This window comes from Anolis carolinensis, chromosome 3 (assembly GCF_035594765.1).
Source record: "Anolis carolinensis isolate JA03-04 chromosome 3, rAnoCar3.1.pri, whole genome shotgun sequence".
NCBI classification, from domain to species: Eukaryota; Metazoa; Chordata; class Lepidosauria; order Squamata; family Dactyloidae; genus Anolis; species Anolis carolinensis.
Genome location: NC_085843.1, coordinates 124,007,252 through 124,032,442, shown reverse-complemented (window position 1 = coordinate 124,032,442; position 25,191 = coordinate 124,007,252). Strand labels below are relative to the sequence as shown.

The 25,191-nt window shown below is 38.9% G+C and overlaps 1 protein-coding gene across 3 annotated transcripts in view; it reads left to right on the top strand.

The window, feature by feature from the left end:
• The window catches only part of ercc5 (ERCC excision repair 5, endonuclease), a 34,704-nt gene extending 13,847 nt beyond the window's left edge, over positions 1 to 20,857 (top strand). For all 3 annotated transcript variants that reach the window (XM_062975461.1, XM_062975463.1, XM_062975462.1), the window contains exons 7-16: positions 1,095 to 1,238; positions 6,103 to 6,310; positions 6,497 to 7,390; positions 8,857 to 9,110; positions 10,517 to 10,636; positions 13,459 to 13,672; positions 15,560 to 15,704; positions 16,248 to 16,450; positions 17,391 to 17,473; positions 20,205 to 20,857. In XM_062975461.1, the coding sequence (XP_062831531.1) occupies positions 1,095 to 1,238; positions 6,103 to 6,310; positions 6,497 to 7,390; positions 8,857 to 9,110; positions 10,517 to 10,636; positions 13,459 to 13,672; positions 15,560 to 15,704; positions 16,248 to 16,450; positions 17,391 to 17,473; positions 20,205 to 20,768 (2,829 nt within the window). In that variant the 3' untranslated portion in view covers positions 20,769 to 20,857. The remainder of the gene's footprint in view (positions 1 to 1,094; positions 1,239 to 6,102; positions 6,311 to 6,496; positions 7,391 to 8,856; positions 9,111 to 10,516; positions 10,637 to 13,458; positions 13,673 to 15,559; positions 15,705 to 16,247; positions 16,451 to 17,390; positions 17,474 to 20,204) is intronic.
• The last annotated feature ends 4,334 nt before the right edge of the window (positions 20,858 to 25,191 follow it).

The following is a 25,191-nucleotide window of genomic DNA, read 5'->3' as shown; positions in this document are numbered from 1 at the left end:
AGTTACAAACAAGATAGGTTCTGTAGATTTGTTTTAAAATTGAATTTGTAAGTTGGAATAGGTATGTGTATAAGCTTTGGATAGCATAAGGAATGGTTAACACCTCTGTGGTATTTGCTTTGCTATATATGCTCCTGTGCAGAATATTTCCTCACTTTCCATCTCCGTGATATGAGGTAATTGGATTTTGAAACATTTGGCTTGTTGTGAAAACAAAGATTGGTGAAAAAGCTTTAGCGGAGACACTTTTTTCCCCTTAATAACTCTTTCAGGAGTGAATTTCCCTTCTTATGGGAAGATTTTTCTCACTTCCTGTTGTCTCACCCCTGTTCTTAACTGTGAGTCAGATGTTTGTAACTCGGGGACTGCCTGTAGTTTGATGATTTGCCTACTAGCTAAGCAGGAAAAGCACAATCAAAGCACCCCCAACAGATGGCCAGCCATCTTTGTAATAATAGTAGTAGTAGTAATAGGAGAAACTCCAGGGGCTATCCAGTCCAGCTGCCTTCTTCCGTGTGGTTAAAGCACAATCAAAGCACCCCAACAGATGGCTAGTCAACCTTTATAATAATAATAGGAGCAACCCCAGGGACCATCTAGTCCAACCCTCTCTGCCATATAGGAAAAGTACAAAGCACCCCAAAAGATAGCCACCTAGCCTTTTCTAACAACAACAACAACAACAACAATGGCAAAACCACTTCTAAGTGTTTCTCACATAAGAAAATTCTATAAAATTCATGGGATCGCCATAAATTGACAAGTAACTTGAAGGGACACACAGCACAGACACATACACTCTTGGGTCATTGATTATGAAACATACAAGAAGCTGACATTGATTTTATTATCAGTCTCGCAATGGACTGTAAAATGATTTTATCTGTCAGTTACACACTACCCCTTTGGTTTCCTTTTGCTAATCCTGTATAGTGCCCCAAAGCTTTCTCAGATATGTTCCATTAAGAAGAGGAACTCTTCTATTGTTGCAGTCTTTATGAAGCTTGTTAGTGTGTGTCTATGTTTTTTCTTTTCTCTGGCCTAATTTCACAAAACCTACTTTTTGTCTGATGTCTTTCCCCCAAACTCCACAGGAAGAATTAATTGAAAACCCTCATTCTGTTGATGTTGAATCAGAAGATTTCCAGAGCCTCCCCCCGGAGGTAAAACATGAGATCCTCAGTGACATGAAGGAATTCACAAAGCGCAGAAGGACGTTATTTGAGACAATGCCTGAGGTAAGGCACAGGACTTTTTTTTGCCTTTTTCTTCCACCAAAGGGTCTTGCCAGTTTGAGAGCTGGTAAGAAAAACCTCAATATCAATCCCAAGATTTGCCTGAAACTATGAGAGAATCCTTGCTTAGTGGAATTCCATCAGCAGAAAGTTCATGCTCTTCATAGAATCAAGACATTTTATGAGGAAGACAAATGCTTTGTAGTGAAAAAGCTTTTCATTTCTTGTTATCTTTGTGGACCTTCTATTGCAATTTCAATGGCAAAGCTTTGCCCTCCTGGCTTCCTTTCAGATGGTCTCTGGAGTGGATTTGTTGACAGATATTCTTGTGGGCTTAAGGACAACATGCAGTCTTGCCAGATCATATTAGGATCAAGCTTATCAAGCATATGTCCCCTGCAAGGTTACTGAATAGATATGTGGCCCCACTGCAGTGCAAAATTATATTCAGGGAGACTAACAGCATACTTAAAACATTACATAGCATTCCTAGACTGCGGAGAGAGCAAATTAAAATAGACATAATAAATTATATATAGCCATATTTATAGGATCAAAAGAAAATCTGAAATGCTTTAAATCTGGGAATTACAGTTAAAAGTCACGAAAGATGTGGGAAATAGCAAATGGACAGGTTAACAATGCTGTTGAGGGATATATCACTGGACACATTCTTAAAGAATGGAAACCTTTTTAGCAATATATATCTGAGGGAAAGGAAAATACTTCATGTATAGGTTTGGAAACCTAAACCGTTGAGATATTTTTGTGTTATTATTAAAATAAGCAGAAGTAAACTATATGTGGGACATAAGGTGAAAGAAAAATACTAAATTATAGAGAAAGAGAAAAGGCAAGAAATCAATTTATGTTTATAGTTTATATTTATATGTAATTAGAGATGTGTGTTGTGTAGTTATATGTAATTGTTGTAAGGTATGTTTGTTTATGTATTATATGCTTATTTGTCTTTTTTTGTAAACCATTGTAATTTTAAAAAATTGAGGAAAAACAAAAGGAATTACAAAGGCTTGCGTAATAAGCTTACCTGAAATGACTCCCTAAGTATGAGAGGATAAAGATTAACTTTTAGTCAGGGTTACATATAAGAAATCTTTTCCAATTCTTAAAAGTTTTCAGGCAGCTATTATATATTTGCTTTCTTTGACTAAGCTCTACTAAACTCAGTGGAACTTGCTTTTTAGATGTATAGGAATATAGTGTAAGTCAGGGATCCCCAAACTACGGCCCATGGGCCAGATATAGCCCTCCAAGGTCATTTACTTTGTCCACACTTTAGACTCAAGGTTGTTCTAATTCTTAAATGACAACAATCATAATTAATTTGACTATCTCACCAGCCAAAAGCAGGTCTACATTTCCCATTGAAATACTGGTACGTTTATGTTGATTAAAATTGTTCTTCATTTTTAGTATTGTATTTTTCTTTCATATTTTTTTTGCATGACAAATAAGATATGTGCAGTGATTCGTTCATTATTTATTCAAACTGTAGTCCAACCCCCCATTAGTCTGAGGGACCGTGAACCATGTCTCTGCTTAAAAAGTTTGAAGACGCCTGCTATAAATCAAAGGGATTGTCAATCATATAATGTTCAGATGTACAGCACCTGCTCATAGTTAGCAAACAGTAAATGGAGCACTTGTTTTCGCAGTGTATGAACAGCTGACCAACCCACAGACTTCTTTAGCAATGTTTTCCAAACATAAGCTATGGATAGAGGCACCCTGCTGCTTCAAAGCAGGTGTTTTAAATCCACCCCTACCATTTGTATAATCATGGCTATTTAGAGCACTGCTTTCACTAGGCAACCAGTTCTTATGTTATCATATTTACCATTTAAAATAATGTGATTATCACATTTTCAGCCTTAACCTTTGCTCCGAGTGAATTAGAAACTTCTGATTGTCACTCTGTTCATGTTTCCGTAGTCCGCGGTACATAAAGTGCTCTACAATCCTTAAATTGTATATTACTTTCAACTTGATGTATCAGGTTCTCATAGGTTCTAACCTGTTAATTCCTCTGCTAGTTCTCTTTCCGTTGCTTTCTCCCAACCTCTGTGTTCTTTTGCCCTCTACCATGTTGTTTCTTCACTCTTTCTCTCTGCTCAATACTCACCACTTTACCAGGAGTTTGTTTTACCAAATTGCAAATTAGTTCTTGTGGATCCAGAAACAATAAGCACACTGGTGATGGATGAATAAAGAAAGAAATTTATTTACAGCAAAGCAAATATATTATTTATTTATTTATTTATTTTATGACATTTCTACCCCACCTTTCTCACCCTGGAGGGGACTCAAGGCGGCTTTACATACAAGTAATGATTTGATGCCTTAAAACAATGTACACTTTAATAAATATTAAAATAGAAATTAAAAGTACATTTAAAACAATTAAAAAATTTAAAAACAATATAATTCAGAGTTTAACACATAATCCACAAACGTAATCTGGGCCGTTCCAATACTTATTGCACATTCTTCCAAGTCTATCTATTTCACCAAGGCTATTTCACTAAAGGCTTGGTCACAAACCATGTTTTCACTCTCTTGCAGAAGGACAGGAGGGAGAGGGTTGATCTAATATCCCTGTGGAGGGCATTCCACAGCTGAGGGGCCATCACTGAGAAGGCCTTGTCTCTCATCTCCGCCAATCATGCCTGCGAGAGAGGCGGGATCGAGAGCAGGGCCTCCCCAAATGATCTTAAACTCCGCGGTGGTTCATAGGAGATACGTTTGAACAGATAAGCTGGGCCAGAACCATTTAGGGCTTTATAGGCTAAAGCCAGCACTTTGAATTGTGCTCGGTAGCAGACTGGGGGGGGGGGGGGGGGTTGTATGCTCCCTGTATGCTGCTCTGGTGAGCAATCTGGCTGCCACCCATTGGACCATTTGTCGCTTCCAAACAGTCTTCACAGGCAGCCTCACGTAGAGCACATTGCAGTAGTTTATTCGGGATGTAACCAGAATATAGATGCAAATAGAAAGCAAGATATACAATACCCAGTTTCCTTTTCTTTTACGAGAACCCCAGAGAAAGCAGTGAGGAAGACCCCAGTTTTGCAAATTTATGTGGCACAGTGACTTGTCTATGCCTACATCGAGGTTCCAACAAACAAGAAAAACAGCCTCCTCCTTATGCACTGGCCACTCCTCCTGGGTAATTTCCCACCAGGTACCGCTAATGAACCAAGGCTGAGCTGAATTTTTCAAACCATTCTTAAAACCAGAGGCCAGCCTGATAACGTACTTCCCTATCCTTCAGGCTCTCTCTCACCTTGCTCCAGCAAAGATTTTAGTAATTAGGGATTCCACCAGAACATTCAGGCACCATATCACTGACTCCTCAATATACAAAAGTCTTCTGTGAGAATGTTTCCCCTACAGAGGTTTTTTTCTCTGAACTGTTGAGAGGTATAGGAACTCTGCAGAAGAAAGCACTATATTTTGCTATTTGACCAGTGGAGAAAGCGTTCTCCCAAAGCTGCCTCCAGCTTTGTATTTTCTGCTTATGGCACCCAGTGGCTCTAGATTAGGGATGTCAAACTTATTTTTGAAGGCCAGATCAATCTTATGGTTGACTTTAAAGGACCGTTGATGTAGAATCTGTGGATAGAGAGGACCAACTATAATTTTTCTCAGTTGTTATTGAATGACAACTCCCATCACTTTTAATTATCTGACATGCAGACTGGTGTTGATGGCAATTGCAACCCAACAGCACTTCTGATTTTGAGGTTGGAGAAAGGTTAAAGGACATTGTACCGTCAGACATCATACAGGTTTTGTATATAAATTCAAAATCACACTATCCTGACTGAACAGAATAAACTGCCGTCTTCCAGATGTTACTGTATCACAGCTTCCATCAGCTCTAGTCATAATGTCTAGTTATGAGGAATACGGGAGATATAGTCCAGCATTTGAACTATATGGCGGACCAGATTTGGCCCATGGGCCTTGAGATTGTCATATGTACTCTAGATGGCATTGCAGGCTAGAGATTTTAATTAACTAAAATCAGTACAATACAACAAATAAAACTTTCTTTAATAGCAAGACTGTGAAGTGGAATTTTTAATTACCAAAAGTCAATTCTAATTTGTTATGACCCTAAGATGAACCTATCACACGGTTTTCTTGGCAGAATTCAGAACTTTTCCTTTGAAGACGAGGGAATATGACTTGCTCAGGCTCATCCAGTGGATCTCTATTGCCAAGCAGGACTTTGAACCCTGTTCTCTCAGTGTCCTAGACTAACATTCAAACAACTACAACACACTGGCTCTCTTTAATCACTTTATGAAAATTAAGGGAACTACACAATGGCTTGATCACATGGCTGAGAAATAACCTGAATCATTTATCCAGGGCAGAATCCCATATTATGAGCACATTTTTTTCTGTCCAAGTCTCATTCTTGCTGCATGCTTCCACTTTCACTTCTAGACCCAAAGAAACAGTGTCTGGCTACCTGAGCTCACTCCTCCTTTTGCTCTCTCCTTGTCTTCTGATGAAGTTTCTTTATAAAGGGACATGGCATGGCACCACATTGAGAAATGAATAGAAGAAAGAAATATTTCTGCATTTCATAGAACTATTCCAGAATTAGCTGATTGTTTTCAGGCTTTTATATTTTAAATACACCCATGTAAGTAAATGGATATAGCTGATGATATTTAAAACAGAAATCAATGTGTGTATATGAATTTTTAAAAACAGATAAGGATCATGATTTCTCTTGACTTTTGTTCTTCTCACAAAGTAAATAATCCCCCCTAGAAATACAGGGAATTCAGCTCATTCAATCTAACATTTAATTGTTATCTTTCACTTAAAGGAATCCAATGACTTCTCCCAGTACCAGCTAAAAGGACTGCTTAAGAAAAGCAGCTTAAATCGGCACATAGAAAAGGTTCAGAAGGAAATGAATGAACAGCACACGGGTGAAATTCAGAGTCAGTATGAAGATGACGGGGGCTTCTTGAAAGAAGTGGAGACCAGGAGGGTTGTGTCTGAAGATACCTCTCACTACATCCTCATAAAAGGTAGCATGACAGTAATGTTCTTATTTCACATGGGCTTTGAAGCTGAATTCACAATGAGGTATTAACATTAAGCCAAATGGAGTGTCACAAAAAGTTGTCATGTCTTCATTTCTGTATGATTTTGACTCTTATTGCACAAAATTAGTAATAGCAATAAAATATTGGTTGTTCACTTTTCCCTTCCAGGTATCCAGTCCAAAAAAGAGGTTTCCAGAGATCTACCAACAACATCTGAAAGCCATTTGCCTATGCCTGAAGATTCAAAGCCTGATGTGAATACCTCCAAACCCCTGGTTCATGAAAAGCCACCCCTGTGCGATCTCTCAAAAACCGAGTCAACAAGTAATACAGATCCAACACCACCTTCTCCCAGAACAGTTCTTGCAATCCAGGCAGCTATGCTGGGAAGCAGTTCAGAAGAAGAGATGGAAGATGAAAACAAAAACCAGTCAGATTTCGCTAAACAAAAGTATGGCTCTGGTATAGATGCAGGCAATATGTCACCAAGAACACTAAGGGCAATTCAGAAAGCTTTGTATGAAGAGGAAGATGATTCGGGACCATCTTTTCCCAATAGTGCTGGTAATAGCCAAGATGACAGACCTTCTGTGAAGAGCCTTCTGGTCAGCAGCTCAGATGAGGAGAGTCAGGTACCTGAGAGTCAGAATGGAAAAGAACTTCCATTTTTACTTACAGAGCAAACTGAAAAGAGAAGCATTAATGAAGAAAAGGCATTGGGCAAGGATCAGAGTGTTCCTGAAGGCCCACACAGCCTTCTTGTGGAAAAAGAAAAAGAAAGAGAGGTGGAAATGTGGTCATTCCAAAGAGACAAGAGCACAAGCAGGGACTTGGAGCAGTTGACAATGTCTTCAGGACATATTCCATCAGCTGCCCCCACTCATCCTCATTTGTCAAAGCTATCCCCAGATGACGAAGTTGAAGAATTGAGAGAATTAGTTCACCAGCCTGAGAAAAGTGCCTCTGTTGTACAACCTGAATTTTCATTTCCTTCAGAAACAGGAAAGGTTTGTGAGGAAAGAGTCGAAGCTCCATCACAATCTGAAGAGAGTGATTCTGATGGTATGTGAACTTTAAATAAGGGTTTATGATTGCATCTGACTATTCAAATTATCATAGATTTTAAATGTGTGTGTGTAGTTATATATATGTATATGTATGTGTGTGCGTATGTATATTCTCTCATATATATATATATGAGAGAGAATAAGAGACAGAATAAAAAGTACAGCATATTTGTGGTATCCATGGGTGTTTGGTTCCAGGACCCTCCTGTGGACACCAATATGAGTGGATTTTCAAGTGCAACTATATGCAGTGGTATAGTAAAATGGTGCCCCTTATATAAAATGGCAGTATCAAGGTTTGCTTTTGGGATTTTTAAAAGAGCTTTTTTCAAAACATGGATGGTTGAATTTCTGGATACCAGAGAATCGACCGTACCTCTGTGGAACGTCCTACCTGTGGAAACTCAGAGGCATATATATTTTTAGCAATCTTTCAGATACTGTTGAGAAATGCTTTACTTAAGAAGAAATATGTGCTCATATTTTGATCAAACTGTTTCAGGCTCTGTGGATTTCATTTGTGTGTGTGTGTGTGTTTTTTAGTGTTTCTTAGTTTTTGTTTTTTTTAAAAAAAAATTGTGATCAGCTTTGGTTTTGCTGAAAGAAAAGTGAAGGATAGGAGTACACAGAAATGCATTTCAGAGCAGCAGGTAAAACAAACACATAGCTGGATTCTGGCCAGACACATATAAAGTTAATTGTTTTATTCAGTCTATTTTTAGTGATTGTTTAATGGTTTTATTGCTTGTTTCTTAGTGATGTTGTTAGCTGCCCTTGCACTTTTTTAAAAAGGGGAAAGGCAGGATAAAAATGCAGCAAATACATGAGGAGCTAGGTAAAGACAAATATCTTTGAACCAACAGTTATTCATGTTATATATTTTTTACTTCAAAGCTTCTCTGTGTACAAGTGTGTGGGAAAGTGAAAATCTAGGTTAAAAGGCAAAACTTTAAAAGCTCATGTATGTGGATGGGAAAAATAGCTGGATTGAGGAGAGAGATGTGCCGAGGGTTGGTACTAAATATTTGGAATGATGCAAAGTGAATTCCTACATTTTTGCGGGACGGGGTATGATTGTATGAGGCTGTGCTAAAATTACAGGTTCTTTTCTTTCTCTTTATCCATGCATATGAAGTGTCCTGTAGAATGCAATGTTTGTTGCAATCCTTTTTAAAAATCCTGTTGTAATATCTCCTTTGGCCTTCTCTTCTGCTCCTTTCATTTTCATCCTATCATGCTTCTTTGAGGTCCAGTTTGAGATCTCTAGACCAGAGGTGGGCTGAAGCCTGCTGTCCTCTTCCCTTTTTCATGGATATAGTTATCAAGAGAAGCAGGTTACCTTTGTGGAAAGATCCCTACAATGAAAATGTTCTCCCCGTAAAAACCCCCAAACAGATTGCTAACAGAACTAGTGTGCTACAAAGACGAAGAAGCTACTCTTCTTTTTTGTGCATTGATCAGGTAGCTTCATTGAAGTGGATGCTGAGCTAAGTGAAGAATTTCAGGACAACACATGTGAGACGTCTCTTGCCTCATCTGCTCAAATGGAGGAGACAATACCCAAAGCTGCAGTGGATATAAAAGCAGGAAATGACAGCAGCATGGAGAGCCTGCCAGAAAGTTCTGGTGAAGATGTAGAGCCACGTACACTGCAGGATGCTGAAACTGAAGGCAAAGAGGAGGATGTGGTTAATGAGTGGCAAGATATTAGTATGGTAAGAAATTTTGCTATCACCTGCACTATGCAACTAATAAGGAAAGAGCCGTGAACCAGAGAAAGCTACCTTCTTTTGAACTGTAATATTTGAGTCATCTGAAGAACAAAATCAAGCACACAGTTGCATTAAACAAATACCTACAAAAGAAGATCAAACATCATACTACAGTAGGATCTTGTAGCAGCTTAAAGAGTGAAAGAACAAAGTTGGTAGCATAAGCTTTCATAGGCCCCATGTTCACTTACCATTTAATGCAGTTACATACCAATACTGAAGAAAGTGGTTTCACTGTGCAGATGATTACATAGGAATTCCGGGAACCAGTTTGAGGCTCTGATGGTGATTACACAAACCACAGAGCACTGATGCACATTAAGGACTTTTTTTGGTGGGATTTCATTGTCTGGCTGCCATGAATTGAAACTTTGAACTGCATTAAATGGTCTGTGTAAATGAGGTCACAGACTAATTCTACTTCCTCAGTCTCTAAGATGCTACAAGTTCCCTTTGTATACTGGTATTCTAGATTAACATGGGTATGTCTTTGAATTGTATAATATGACATTACATTTTTCCATAAACTGAATGAGTAGTTGGAGGAACACATTTCTCTTTGTATTGACATAAGAAAGAAAAGGAAGCCAACTTACTCAAAAGATTCATGGTCTTTGTTAATCCTAACACTTATTACTTGATAGGCCATTTTTTCCTTCAATCCTACATTTCATAATGTATTTTTTTCCATTCACTGACCCAAAATCCCACAGCACTCTTCAAATTTCAGCAATTTGCTGTTTGAGCTGACAGTTTCATTAAAGAAACCAGGAATTTGTGAGATAAATAGATGAAGGCTGCATTTTAAAAATATTTTGTTCTTATTTCTCATAATTTTACCATTAAGATAGTAATCTTTGTGCAGATATTCGAAAGGATGCACTTGCACTCCACCAGGGCAGCCGTTATGATTTCCCTATAGTTTACAACAGGTCTTGAAAAAAATGCTTTTTAGATTGTATCTCCAAGTATCTTGCAGTTTACCATTGACCATATTACATGAAGATCATACAGCCCTGAAAGAAACTTTTCTTAACTTTGTTCTTGAGTTGGGGTTAAGGTTCTCCTTCTCATGATTGGTTTGCTACTTGTAAGTTATCTGGCTCTATCTGCAATCATGAGAATTAGCAATTTGGGATTTTCTTTTAAACGAAAATCTGAGTTAAGATTTCAGATTTTTTTTGGAGTTCTTATCAGTTTAATGGGCTCATTTAAGATTTCAGATCTCTTGATGTGTAACCTAAAACAATGAAGTCTTGTAACTAATTCTTCATTCAATTTTTTTGTCATTATTGAATATGCAGTTTTTGATACATCACTTTGCCTTTAACAGAGTAATTGTGTTACAGGAGGAATTGGAAGTCATGGAAATGAATCTTTCTGTTGAACAAAACACACTTCATGCTCAGAAAAAACAGCAGGAACGCATTGCTGCCACTGTGACAGGACAGATGTTTTTAGAAAGTCAGGTACATTCCATTTTCTATTCCAAGTTGTTTGTTCCTAGAAATTTCCAATGTACAGAAGGACAAACTTTGAAAGTTGAAGTGTTGTGTGGTTTCCAAGCTGTATGGCTGTGTCCTAGCAGCATTTTCCCCTGAAGTTTCACTTGCATCTGTGGCTGGCATCTTCAGAAAGCCTTCAACAATACTTTAAAAGGTTGACTTGGGAAAAAATATCGAGTCAAGTACAGGTAAAAGGAGAGTTTGGACTAGAGGTATAGTTTGCTTTACACTGGACTGCATTTGTTTTCATGAAAAATAGTGTTTCTTTTACAATTTGTTTAATGTTGCTAGCATTGCCATTTCAATCTCATGGAATTATTTCAAGGCTGGTGTGTAGCTTACATGCTTCCCTTATACTTTGTGAAATAAAAACAGACTATATTGAAGAGGAAAAGGCATTCAACTGATAAAAGTGTTTTGCTTCATTTGACTGAAAGGCACAATTTGGACGGAAGGAGAAAAGAGCCTTAATAAAAAACTAGTACTAATTGAAGTGAAGCACTGCAAATGGATATTTTTCAACATAGAAAGAAAACAAAATTATGTTTTAATTTTAAAATAGTGGATATGATAGTTATTTATATTAAGATGTTTATACCACCCCATATTTTATTTATTTATGTAATTTATTTATTATATTTATAGTGTGTTTCTTCAGGGAACACAAGGTGGCGTACGTGGCCCTCTTGCCTATTTTATTCCTTGCAAAGATTCAAGCGAAGAAGGTTAAATGCCTTTAAAACTTGGAAAAAGAAGCTTCAGGGAGGCAAAGAGAGATGTCAGTAATTAAAGGAGCACATTGCCTACTTATTTCTTTTTGCCGCTTTGCATATTTAATATTTCTTTTGGAACAGGTTGCTGGCAGAACAATTCTACGGAAGAGATGTATACAAATGAATGTAGCTTTTTAAAATAACATCACTGGAAAGTGGATGCAAAAAAATAGTAAAACAAGATTATAATGATGATGATGATGATGAATTTTTATCCACCTATCCCTGTGGCTCAAGGTGGGATACAACATAATTAAAACAAAAGATAAAACACTATTAAAAGACACACAATAATTATTTTGGTAATCCTTTGGAAATGGTGAGCCCACCTAGCAACAGTTTCCAAATTTTTGGGTAATGAAATACTTCAGAAGGGTTTTACCCCACAGAATGCTAACTGTCCTAAGCAATGTGGACCCAAATTTTGTTTCTAAAGCTACTTACTTAGCTCAAGGACGATTGTCTTCCATCTTGAGGGTGGGTTCTTAGGTGGCTGAAGAGACCGATTCTTGACCCGCATATTCTCCCGCAGTGAGGACATCGGTTTCCAGGTGGAAGGCGGTCCCGGTCGGGGTTGGCTTGATGCTCCTTCCTCTTGGCACGTTTCACCCTTAGGCCCTCCGTTCGTGCCTCTTCGAACTCCGCAGCACTGCTGGTCACAGCTGACCTCCAATTAGAGCGCTCAAGGGCCAGGGCTTCCCAGTTCTCAGTGTCTATGCCACAGTTTTTAAGGTTGGCTTTGAGCCCTTCTTTAAATCTCTTTTCCTGCCCACCAACATTCCGTTTCCCATTTTTTAGTTCGGAGTAGAGTAACTGCTTTGGGAGACGGTGATCGGGCATTCGGACAACGTGGCCAGTCCAGCGGAGTTGATGGCGTAGGAGCATCGCTTCAATGCTGGTAGTCTTTGCTTCTTCCGGCACGCTGACATTTGTCCGCCTGTCTTCCCAAGAGATTTGCAGGATTTTCCTGAGGCAACGCTGATGGAAACGCTCCAGGAGTTTGGTGTGACGTCTGTACACAGTCCACGTTTTGCAGGCATAGAGCAGGGTTGGGAGGACAATGGATTTATAAACAAGCACCTTGGTATCTCTACGGATGTCCCGGTCATCAAACACTCTCTGCTTCATACGGAAAAATGCTGCACTCGCAGAGCTCAGGCGGTGTTGTATTTCAGTGTCGATGTTGACTTTTGTGGAGAGGTGGCTGCCAAGGTAGCGGAAATGGTCAACGTTTTCTAATGTGACACCGTTAAGCTGTATTCCTGGCTTTGCAGAGGGATTAGCTGGTGCCTGTTGGAAGAGCACTTTGGTTTTCTCGATGTTCAGTGAGAGGCCGAGCTTCTCGTATGCTTCTGCGAAGGTGTTTAGAGTGGCTTGTAAGTCTTCTTCTGAATGCGCACAGACTACGTTGTCATCAGCATATTGGAGTTCTATAACAGATGTTGTGGTGACCTTGGTTTTGGCTTTCAGTCTGCTGAGGTTAATATACATGCTAGAGTATTAAAATTTTATTGAAATTCAATGTACCTCTGCTTTAGAAACCTTGACTGAAAGCCAAAACCAAGGTTTCTAAAGCAGAGGTACATTGAATTTCAATAAAATTTTAATACTCTAGCATGTATATTTAAAAACATTTTTTTAATTCACTGAACCCTCCTGATTCTTTCATGGAACCCTGGAGTTTTGCAAGACACAGTTTGGGAATCGCTGCTACCTAGAGTATAAAATGAAGTCTGACAGTTCCTTAAAAACTTTCAGCCCTTTGACATACATTTTTCTAGCAACTCTAGTGTAAGAGATCAGTCCAGATTTTCCTTTTCCTTCTTTGACTAGTTATTTTTCATCCTATGTATTTCAGATACAGAGCCAGTAAAGTCAGTTCATAGATTTCAGCCACATGACATAAACTGATATTCATAGATGGGTGAACCATCCCTTAATTAGACCTAATTAGATGAAAATATTGGAATCAATTAAGATAAAAAACTGGACTTGTCTGACCTTTCGTTACAGGAACTTCTGCGTCTCTTTGGCATTCCATACATTGAAGCCCCAATGGAAGCGGAGGCTCAGTGTGCCATCTTAGACCTCACTGATCAAACCTCTGGGACAATCACAGATGACAGTGATATTTGGCTGTTTGGAGCACGGCATGTGTATAAAAACTTCTTTAGTCAAAACAAATATGTGGAGTATTACCAGTATGTGGATTTTCAGAATCAGCTGGGTAAGACCAAATACCTTGTTTATATAGAGTTTTTGTACTGCGGGTGTTTCTATCCTATTCACACTTATAATCTAATTTATGTAGTATATTTTGAGCATTTAACTGTATGAGCATAGCACTGTTTATTTCACAACAAAGTGGTAGAAAGCAAAATAGATTTTTTTTTTCTTTTTTAAAGGGATTTTGGATTGATGGTTTAGGTTGCAGTTCTCTTTTCTCCTAATTTGGGAGCAAGTGCCCTTGTATTCAATGGGATCCCCATCTGAATAGACATGGTAATATAATGAGAATTGTCTAATGCCTGAGAAGGCGGCTCGGTTGGGGAAAAGACGACTATAGATTTTCCAAAGTAGTTTTCTGGGGACCCTTCCACACAGCCAGATAATCCAGAATATCAAGGCAGATAATCCACAATATCTGCTTTGAACTGGATTGTCTGAGTCCATACTGCCATATAATCCAGTACAATGTGGATTTTATACAGCTGTGTGGAAGGGGCCTGAGATTAATCTAATAGTTCCAAATAATATCTGTTTAGAATCTAGAACTAATTGAAATGGTAGAATTTTAATTAAAGTACTTTTAAAACAGGATTTCAGGGAAAACTTAGTCTAAGGGAACTATGGGTGCTGGGGCCAGACACCACAGAAACGACCTGGAGAGACATGTGTGAACTATTCCATCCCTGCCCATGGTGACACATACCTTAGATACATCCCAGTTGGATTACTGCTATTCGCTGTGCATGGAGCTGCTCTTGAAGGGTATTTGGAAACTTCATCTATTCCAAAGAACTGTAGCCTAATTGCTAACTGGGGCTGGTTACAGGAAACACATAGCTCTCTTGTTGCAATAGCTTCACTAGCCTCTGATCAATTTCTAGGCACAATTCAAAGTGATGATTTTGACCTATAAAGCCGTATATGGCTCACATACAGGGTATTTGAAGGACCATATTCTCCACTTATGAACAAGCCTGTGCTATTAATAAGCCCCTTGCTTTTGTTCTGCCCCTCTTACAGGTACATCTGGTGGGAACATGGAAGAGGGCCTTCTCAGGCCTCATTTGCACTGCCTTATAATGCAGTTTGAAACTGCATTCTATAGTCAGTTTAAAACAGAGTTTCTCAAACTGTTCTTCAGATATTTTGGACTTCAGCTCCCACAATTCCTAACAGCTGGTAATCTGGCTGGGATTTCTGGGAGCTGAAACACCTGGAGAAGCAGAGTTTGAAAAACACTAGTGTAAATGCATATACTGTAATGCAATTGAACTGCATTGAACTGCATTATAGGAGTCTACACTGTTCATATAATGCAATTTCAAACTGCATGACATGGCAATGTAGATGGGGCCTTAGTGACTTTCTCCAGACTCATTGACTTCATAAGGCCTGTTCCATCAAAATAATGTGCTTAGTCTTACTAATTGTTGTGCCGATGTGTGTGTGTGCATGTTTAGTGTGTTTTAATCTTGTTTTAATTTTTCAATCATCTAATCTTATTTTGTATCTTATAATTTTTTAAATATATTTTTGAATGTATTGTAAGCCACTTTGAGTCCCAAATAGAGAAGAGGGTAAGATAGCAATCATCATCATCACCCCTAGAGTATAATAATGGTGATGGTGATGGTGATGATGATGAAGATAATGAAGAAGTATTGCAGTCTACCTAGACATATGAAGATTCAGCAGAATAATCCAACTTGAGTTTGAGAATTTCTGGATGTGAACTGTTATATGTACTTTTTATCTTTGATGCTTTTGTATACTTTGTATTCAGAGCATGCAGTGGCCTCTTTTTCTAATTGACAAAATGAATGCATCTTTCTTAGTGCAAACATACTAATTCTGTCACATATGGTTTACTTCTTCTTTCCTTCAGGCTTGGATCGAAACAAGTTAATTAATTTGGCCTATCTCCTTGGCAGTGATTACACAGAAGGCATTCCTAATGTTGGCTATGTAACAGCAATGGAGATTTTGAATGAATTTCCTGGACGAGGACTGGAACCTCTTTTAAAGTTGACGTACGTGATTTTTCTCGCAGGCAGCTAATGGCTGTCTTCCAGTGTTTGTTTCTTTTTCATCACAAACATTACGAGCCCAGAGATCTGACTTCTGCAAACACAGAAATGTTGACTTAAATAAAAAAAAAGCAGTCAGAGTGTTGGGTGTTTGTCTTCTGATTTCTAAAAGTGTCTTGACCTTAGCTCCAGTAGGATTTACCCTGCGTTTTCCTCCATATAGCTCTTAGTGCCGCATAGAACAATTAACTGGTGTTTGGGGACTGAGTGTGTACTAAGAATTTCTGTCTGCTTTCACTGTTGCAATCCTCTTGCCTAGGAGGACCCAATATTTGTATTGTATTACAGAATTGGGAATAATTTTGGAAATTACAGAGGTCAAGCCAGTTCTGACAGAGGACTCTAAAGATTTCCAATTAAATCCTTGCAATGAAGTTATTAATCCCCGTGATAGACAAACAAGACAAAATTAAAGAAAAAAAGCTCAATTGTTTTGATACTCTGTGTGAGAGATAGCATTTTTAATGTAGTTGTGATTTTTTTCAGGGAATGGTGGACTGAAGCTCAGAAGTGTAAGAAAACACAGCCCAACCCATATGATACTAAAGTAAAAAAAAAATTGCGAAAGTTGGAAGTTGCACCTGGTTTTCCAAATCCTGACGTAGCAGAAGCATACTTGCATCCCGTGGTGGATGAATCCAAGGGGTCTTTCATTTGGGGAAGACCCGACTTGGAAGAGATCCGAGAATATCCTTTCCCCACTGTTTGTCTCTTGTTTGTTAAACTGCAGTTAATAGAAGAAAATATACCTTCCCGTAGATGCATTGTATGGGTGAATTGTAAACATCCATGTATGATAGAGCGCAGTTTATATTGTTGTTAAATTTTGTAGTAAGCAAATGGAAACCTGTCTCTTAAGTACAAAAGGCAACTATAAAGAACTATAGAGAAATGCTTGAAAATGTTTTAAGGGTGCAGATAATTTCACCACTGCAGCTATGCTTTCTCAGATTGAGGCATTTGTTCAAGCAGGACTTTCTGCAATACCATCCCATCACTACTCAGGGACAGACAAGCAGCATCCATTCTCTGCATCATAGGAGAGCCAACTGTCTTGTGTGCTTGCTTGATACACAAAACCTCTGGACAAGTTTAACCAGTAGTGAGGAATAGTGAGGAGGCACAGTCTGTAATGGACAGCAATCATTACTGACCTGTCCCATCCATTCCTTGTCAAGACATACATCTGTAGAATGAATGCAATTTGATGCCACATTAACTGCCATGACCCAATGCTATGGAATTCTGATTGGTGGTTTGGTGAAGCACCAGCCCTCTTTAACAGAAGTCTCAAGTCCTTGCAAAATTACAGTTCCCATGATTGCATGGCATTGAGCCACGGCAGCTAAAGTGGCATTACTCCTGCATTATAGATCTACCCAAGATAAATGGGAACATGTTTGCATGTAATAAATTCTGCAAGCCTATAAAAGCTATTTAAAATTAATTGAAATTCTACGATTACCCAAGCCTTTAAGAGTCAAGAAAGTTTCATACGACTACATATAACTTTTATAGATTTGTGAAATACAAATGACGCTTCTTGTTTTCCCTATATGGTGCTGTTCTAAGGATTTACTTTAATTTTTTTAATTTATTTCTGTCAATGACCCTTAACTGTTCGTACATTTTGCCAGAGCCATTTTGGCTGGACTAAGTTAAAAACAGATGAAGTCTTGCTGCCTGTTCTGAAACAGCTGAATGCTCAACAGGTATTAACTAAAATAGGACATTGTGAACTTAGGCAGTTGCTGGGGTGATAATAAGTAATCAAGTGTCAGGCTAGGTTTATTCACAGCTGATAACTCTAACCTGAGCATTGCAATGAGAAGCTATATATCTGTAATTAAGTCATCTTGTATGATCATGAAATGGCAGTTGTCACTCTGAAAGCATGGCATCATTGAAAATAAAATCAAGAAAGCAGACGATGGGTGAAAATTCCTCTAAAATCCGATCAGTCTCAAAATATGAGATAAGCAGCAGTGATATTAAAATGGTGCGTTCCACTTCGGTTACTTCACAGTATACATTGAAAAATGAATAATGTGCTATTTATAAAATGTGTGAAGAACTTTAATAGATTCTACTAATGATCTATGAGAAAGCAGTGAAATAAGTTAAGAGTAAATGGGAACATCTCTTTAGGGCAGGCTGCAATAAATTGCATTTCTAGTGTTCGCTGCAATACAGATCTTTTCCCTTTTGGTGCCTTAGTGTGGATTGTCCCTACTGAGCCAGGGAAGAAGCACAAGTGCAGCATAGGAGAGACCACTTTGTAACCACAACCAGGCAAAAAAACCCCACTATTCTTAATTCAGGGAGTTTGTCAATTGCAGCTGGTGGTAGTTGGCCACTCATTAACTGGAGTTATAGTTTGCCGCTCAGAAGCTACATGATACCATTGTGTCCATCAGTTCACATTTGTCAAGAGTCATTTTAGGGGATTCCCCTTTTCATTGGTTGATGACCCATGGGTTCTGCTACCATATGACTTCCTTTGTTTTCCTTTGGAAAATGACAGTGCCAACCTTGCATTTTCCTTAGAAGTACAAATCATTTATTGTAGTGGTTCTCAACCCGTGGGTCCCCAGATGTTTTGGCCTTCAACTCCCAGAAATCCTAACAGCTGATAAACTGGTTGGGATTTCTGGGAGTTGTAGGCCAAAACACCTGGGGTCCGACAAGTTGTGAACCACTGATTTAGTGGGTCTGATCCGATTAAAAAAAACCCTTTTTAAAGGAAAGGTGGGTTCTCTGCTCTGAAGCCATAATTTGCACAGTCTTTAGTCTGTTAAAATGGTCGAAATGTGTTCAACTATAAGTAGTAATGACGAATAAATATCGAGAAGCCTGGTGATGGACGTAAAGGGATTTGCAGTTGGCTTGTGTTCAAAGCTCCTGATTTCTAAACTCAGGAATTGGCATGAACAGCTTCCCCACAGGTGGCTTGAAAATTTGCCAGGAATGATAACACTCTTCTTCTTTTCCAGTATACTTGAAATTATTGTCAGGACATAGTTGGCCTCCTTGCAACACATAACTTGCGATGTCATGGTTAAAAAGGAACCATCCAGATTGCTTTCTTTCATGTTCATTGTCCTTGCATTAGGGCAGGTAACTTTCCCACAGAACTCTCTTTTGTTTATTGAAGGAAACCATCCGTATGAAATGGTAGTCACCCGCTGTATGAATTGCTCATAATCCCTGCATTTACAGCTGCCAAGAAGTATCTAAACAGATTACTTGCCTCATGTAGCAATTGGCTAGAAATTGCTTAGGAGACACCATATGAAAAGACCATCATCTATGAACTGGTGATGGTTAAATCTGTGTGTGTAGTGTGCAGATACTATATGTGCAGAAATGACACACAATTTCATCCGTTTCCACAGCTTGTCAAATAATCTAAAGACTGATGTATCATCCCGGATGAGAAAAGGTGCCCTCATATGTAGAGAGAACCCTTTGAAAAAGTCTACAAGAACTTGTAAACTACTGTGTGAGATTTATCCCTAAGTGACAGCAAAAAAGGCCAGCACTTTTTTATTTTGTTTGACCCCAGTGCCAAAAGTTTCCATTTGGTACAAAATACATTTTTGTTTATTGTGGTGTTTTTTGTGCAAATTAATTGTTTGCAAAAGTTAAAAAAATTAAAAAGTGCACTTCTCATCCTTATTTGAAATTGTTTTTGCTAGATTTATCCCTGCTTGTGAATGCTTTTTCCTTGGATTCAGAACAAAGTAAAAAGTGCAGAAAATAGTGTAGCAATTATTATTTGGAGTAAGCCTGCTCTGCATACTTATTGATCAGTACTATAGGTTCTTCCTGCTACCTCCCTTTTGCTCTTAATGTGGATCACAGAGGAATAGGCAAAGTTCCAAGATACTCCACTTCAGGGCTGGGAATGTGTGGCTTCCATCTAGACCCACCTTTTCTCTATCACTATGGGTAAAGCAGCTTGCTCTTCTCTGATCTGCATCACTGGGGAAATTAAAAGAGCTTTCTCCCCCAAGGAGTGAAATCTTTGCTAGGTTTTTTTTCGGAAACTGATGTTAAATTCTTGGGTCCAAATTCAAATAAGTAGTTTTTAAAGAATTAATGAGACAGAGAAAAGCAGCCAATCTTAAAAGTAGAAAAGTAGAAAGCTTTTGGACCTGCTTTGAACTTACGGAAGTAAAATACTCACAAAAATGACTTGGGCAGTTTCAGCACAACACCATCTTCAAATAACGAGTGGGTGATTAGTTGAGTGTCATTGGGAAGGAGGAATGGAAAACTCAATGGGTTACAGTGAACTGGCCTTCTTAAATAGGATAGAACTCACAGTGTTCTTAAGGGGAATGTAAATAGCTGCGGCCCTGAATGCCCATTAATGAGTAAGGATACATTGCAACATTTGTTCTGCTAACCTGTCTTGTGGAATGGTTTTCTTTCTTGTAGACTCAGCTTCGTATCGACTCCTTCTTCAGGCTTGCACAGCATGAGAAGCAAGCCATCAAGAGCCATAGAGTTCGCAGGGCTGTTACTTGTATGAGGAGGAAGGAGCGGGAAGAAGAGGAAACTGAAGTCTTGCAAGCTACTGCAGTCATAGAAGAAGAGTTTAAAAAGAGAGAAAGAAAGAAATGCAAGAAAAATAAAGAACAAGGGACATGTGCAACACAGAGCCACCGAGGCAAGAGGAAAACGCACCCACCACATGCGAATCAGAGCTTTTTGGGGGGAGGCTTCATAGGGGAGATTCAACTCTCAGAGGCATCTAGTGAGTCTCTAGCTGAAGATTTGGAGAATGAAACTTTGGGAAAGAGCAAAAGAGAAAAAGCAGTCAAGATGCTTAAAACAGACACTGTGTGTCGCAAAACAAATTTAGGATGTGAACGAACATGGGATGAAACAGGGAGTAGCAGCTCCAGCGAGGAGGAAAAAATGCCAATGGTAAGAGCCAGGCCTGCATTTGAGGGAGGAAAAGCAAGGGGCAAGTCTTCCAGGGGAAGACGAAGGAAATAGTGCTAGCTAGCAATGTTATTTCTAAAGAAATTATTTTGTAAGCAGCACAGTGTAATCTTCACTAAGTAAAAATTCCCATCTGTATTGTGTTTTGTGTATGTTGGTCCTATTTATTTCTATCAGAGAAATGTTAGCAAGCTTGAGCTGAAGCTAAAAAACTCATATCAAGATAATACTAGATTCGCCACGCTTAAGAAAACTTCCAAAATAGTAAATATGAATTTGTCTCCCTCAGGAAATTTCTGAAGGTAAATTGTGATGTGTTGTATGTTTTTTCATAAGTGAATTGAAATTGTTTTGTCATGTTGCCAGCCTGTCACTCAGCTTCACACTTCATGGAATGTGATGAGTGGCACATCATACAGGGTTTCTGCAATCTGCTAGAAGAAAGTATTTTGACCAGCTTTGGTTCCTTCTGTGATGACTCATGGGCCTTGTAGTCCTGTTCATGACAGTGTGATGCCTGATGAAGAAGAAAACTTGGGTTTTTTACCTTCCCAGTCAGAACTGGAATCTTCTCAGCAAGATCTTTCCCAGGCAGATCTGGGAACCTTGCACCTGCAAGAAAGTTGTGCCCCAGAAGTATGTCAAACAAACCCTGAGCCTACATCTCCTGTGTTCTCTCGCCATGAATTTTGTAAACAACAGAGAGGTTTGGAAGCAGCCTCGCGCAGGAGTGCTAGAATAACAGCTAAGAATTTAGCCAATTAAGCCTGCTTTTCGTGAGAATCTTTAAGGAGTCAAACATCTGGCCTCAGAGTTTAGCTTTCGTTTCTGGTTCCCAGAGAACTGCTTCGGCGGGAAAGTTAGACTCTATATAGGTGTTTTACCCGCGAAGTAACTTTGCGGAGTCAATTCGTCAGCCTCCGGAGCGAGTTGTGTCTGGACAGCGCGCTCCGTTTCAAGCCTCGTTCCTGCTCAAGCCTTGTCCTTGTTTCCAGCCTTCGCTCCTGTTTTCCAGCCTTTGTTTACCTACGGACCTTGCCTTGTTTCCCAGGACTAAACCTTGCCTTGTTTCACGGATTTTACCAAGTTATTCCACGGACCTTGTTCTTGTTCCTTGCTACCTTGTTCCACGATTCAAGCCTTGTTTCAAGTATCAAGTTATTTCCTAGCCTTGCTCAAGTTCATGGACTAAAGGACCTTGCCATCTCCCCTCACTTTGCCTGGCAAAGTGAGTGTTTCGGTTATTGGATTACAACTTTGGACCTTAATATTTCATATTGGACATTGCTTTTTTGGACTAATTTTGACCTTTCCTGAAAGGTCTAATTCTGGACTATTTTCTACACTTGTTTTTATTAACTTTATATATTCCTTCAATAAAGATATTAGATAGATTCTGGCCTCTGTGTATGGTTATTGGTGCCTTGCAGCCTGGGTCCTGACACCTTCATACTTCATTTTTTGCCTATTTTCAAGATCAATTAAGCGTAGCATTCAGTGCAAAACTGTATCAAATGGGAGAGGAACAAATGGTCATTCTTCAGCTGTAAAGCATGTGGAAAATATATTAATGAATAATGACAAAGCAAGCTGAGACAGTAAAAGTAATATATGGACATAAATTTTCCTTAGCATAACAAAGAGTGAAGATTAGCCAGATTTGCTAAGTTCAAAGGCATTCAGACTGTTTTATAAAGCGAGTCATAGCTTCATTTTGCCCAAATAGAATATAGCTACTGAACACTATTTTAACAGGCAGAAAAGGGTAGGAAATATTTTGCTCTTGTTGAAATGTCCAGCGGTTTTCCAATCTTTGTTTAAAAAAGTCTCCTTTCTGCTTCAAAGAAAATTATGTGTGAAAAGTAATACACATCTGATTTGTGATGTCATAAAACCAAGAAATGGACCCAATAATAGTTGGAATCACTGAGGGGAAACAGCTGCATTTTGCAGAAAAGAGGCAGTTAGGATTATTGGGATGCTGGAACAACTTTTCCTTTAGGATAAATTTCAAGTTTTGTATTTTATTTAGCCTAGGGATAAGAAGGCAAATCAAAAGTTGGAATTCTATGAGCTGCTCAATATTAAGCATGTTGTGGAAAACATACTAGAACCTAGAATCCAATAAAGCTGAAAGGTGGGAGATAAAAACCAAACCTAAAGAGTCAATCAAAAATCTAAAACTCGGGTTGTAGTGGTTACAAGTAGTAACCATTGGAGCAGATTGAAGTAGATTGCTGCAGCTTATAGAAAAGTACTTCATTTGAAGTCACCCTTTGCATCTAGAGGGCATTTCCCATTGGTTGTAATGCTCTGAGGAGGTTTTATACTCGAAATAGGACTTTTAACCATATATATATATATATATATATATATATATATATATATATATATATACACATACACATACATACACACACACACACACAAACACACACACACACACACACACACACACACACACACACACACATATATATATATAATGTCCATACTTAGGACAGAAGAAACAACAAAACCACTGGGCCGAAACACAAATTTGGCCACAATACTTACCACTTTCCAAGGAATGACCATCAACCCCCCTCAAACTGGATTTGCCTGTATCTATTTTTCACACACACCCTCCCTTTTCGGCCCGAATGGTACATTCCCCTCTCTGCACTTGCCCTGAGGGAAGTGACTGTGTTTACAAATGACTGGGGGGGCGGGGGGGGGGGAGCCTGGCATGTGGAGAAGAGCAGATAGAGAGCCAGTTGCCAGGGCTGTTCTTGGAGGGACTTCCCTCCCTTCTCGCACACATGGGAACATATAGACATCCAGTCAGAAAGTGGGGGGGGGGGGGGGAGGTGGGAGGACAAGGAAGAGCTGTTCTCCCCATGGCTGCGGTGTCATAGAAACCCACTCAGCCACAATAGCGCTTGGGGGATAGGAAGGTTTCACTGAGGGCACTTCCACACAGCCTTTTATCTCAGAATATCTGCCTTGATATTTTGGGATAAAGGGCTGTGTGGAAGGGCCCATAGGCCTCTTCCACCTGCCTATAAAATACAGATTACCTGATTTGAACTGGGTTATATAGCAGTTATATATAGATTCAAGGCCCTTCCACACAACTATATAACCCAGAATGCCAAGGTAGATAATCCATAATATCTGCTTTGAACTGGATTATCTTGAGTCCACGCTGCCATATAATCCAGTTCAGTGTGGATTTTATACAACTGTGTAGAAGGAGCCTCATATAATCCAGTTCTAAGCAGATAATATAAGATTATAAATATAATATATAGTAATTACTGTGGTATAATAATACAGAACAATATAATCTCTAAAACCATGGGAGTAAATAAAAAACAACACTCAGAAAATGGGAATTCCAGACAGGATACCATCGGCCAGCCAACACTTCCCAACAAAGGATTTCCCCAAGGGTGGAATCAGCCAAGCTTTGAAGCTATAAGGCCATTAAATACTAATCAAGGTGACTAATTCCAGCATTCAATCTTGCCTCCAACAGACAAGAGTTATTTCTCCCATGCTGGACATTATTCCACAGGTATATAAACCACACTTCACAGAACAATAATGTATGTGTATGTACACTCTTGTGTAACTCACAAGGAATGTAACACAAATCTGGTTTCAATAACTTTACCTGAGAGTAAGTTACTTCAAACTATATTATATATAAAGAAATTACTTTCAGAATATCAAAAGTAAAGTTGCAATTTCCATGTCATAATCCAAGAAAGGGTATAACGTTCAAGGAGTAAATAACAAAGAGACAACCAAGTCCATATTATTCCTGGAGCTGCGTGAAATCAAGATGGCATGATGTGAATTGCAGTTCACACACAACCTTATGCATACTGTATATACAAGCATATAACATATATTAAATACCACTTCCTCATAACATTTTTTCAAAACCAGCAGACTGTGCCAGAGCAACAAGTGGCCGGGCACAGCTAATCTATATATCTCTATATCTATATATCATCTGAGAAAACACTCTTGTAGGAATCCCTAGGTTGTAGGGTGACAGCTAGAAGTTGACCATATGGCTACCCTAGAGAACCTAAAGATTCCTAGAGAGAACACGCCAATCAAATCTGAATAATCAAATCCTCAAAAATTAAATCTGAGAATGTGGAAGGCCAATTGCATACACAGTGAATTGACAAGAAGTTACCTTCTGCGGATGAACAGTGAAGGTGACTTACAAAAGCTCTGCCCTATCATTCTGTTTAGTGTAGTGTTTCATAACAGTAACAAATCCATCCTTTCAGGCATGGAGATTTTATAGACCGTGTCGCATTTCATCAGCCATGTCTCTGCTGATCTGAGCACAGTTCAGTGCTGCTGATACTTTCTAAAGTCTGTAGGAAGATGTTACTGTTGAGTTATATAACCTTTGTCACTTGACCCAGAATTAATCTTGGATTAAGACATTTCAAGAACCAACCTTATTTAG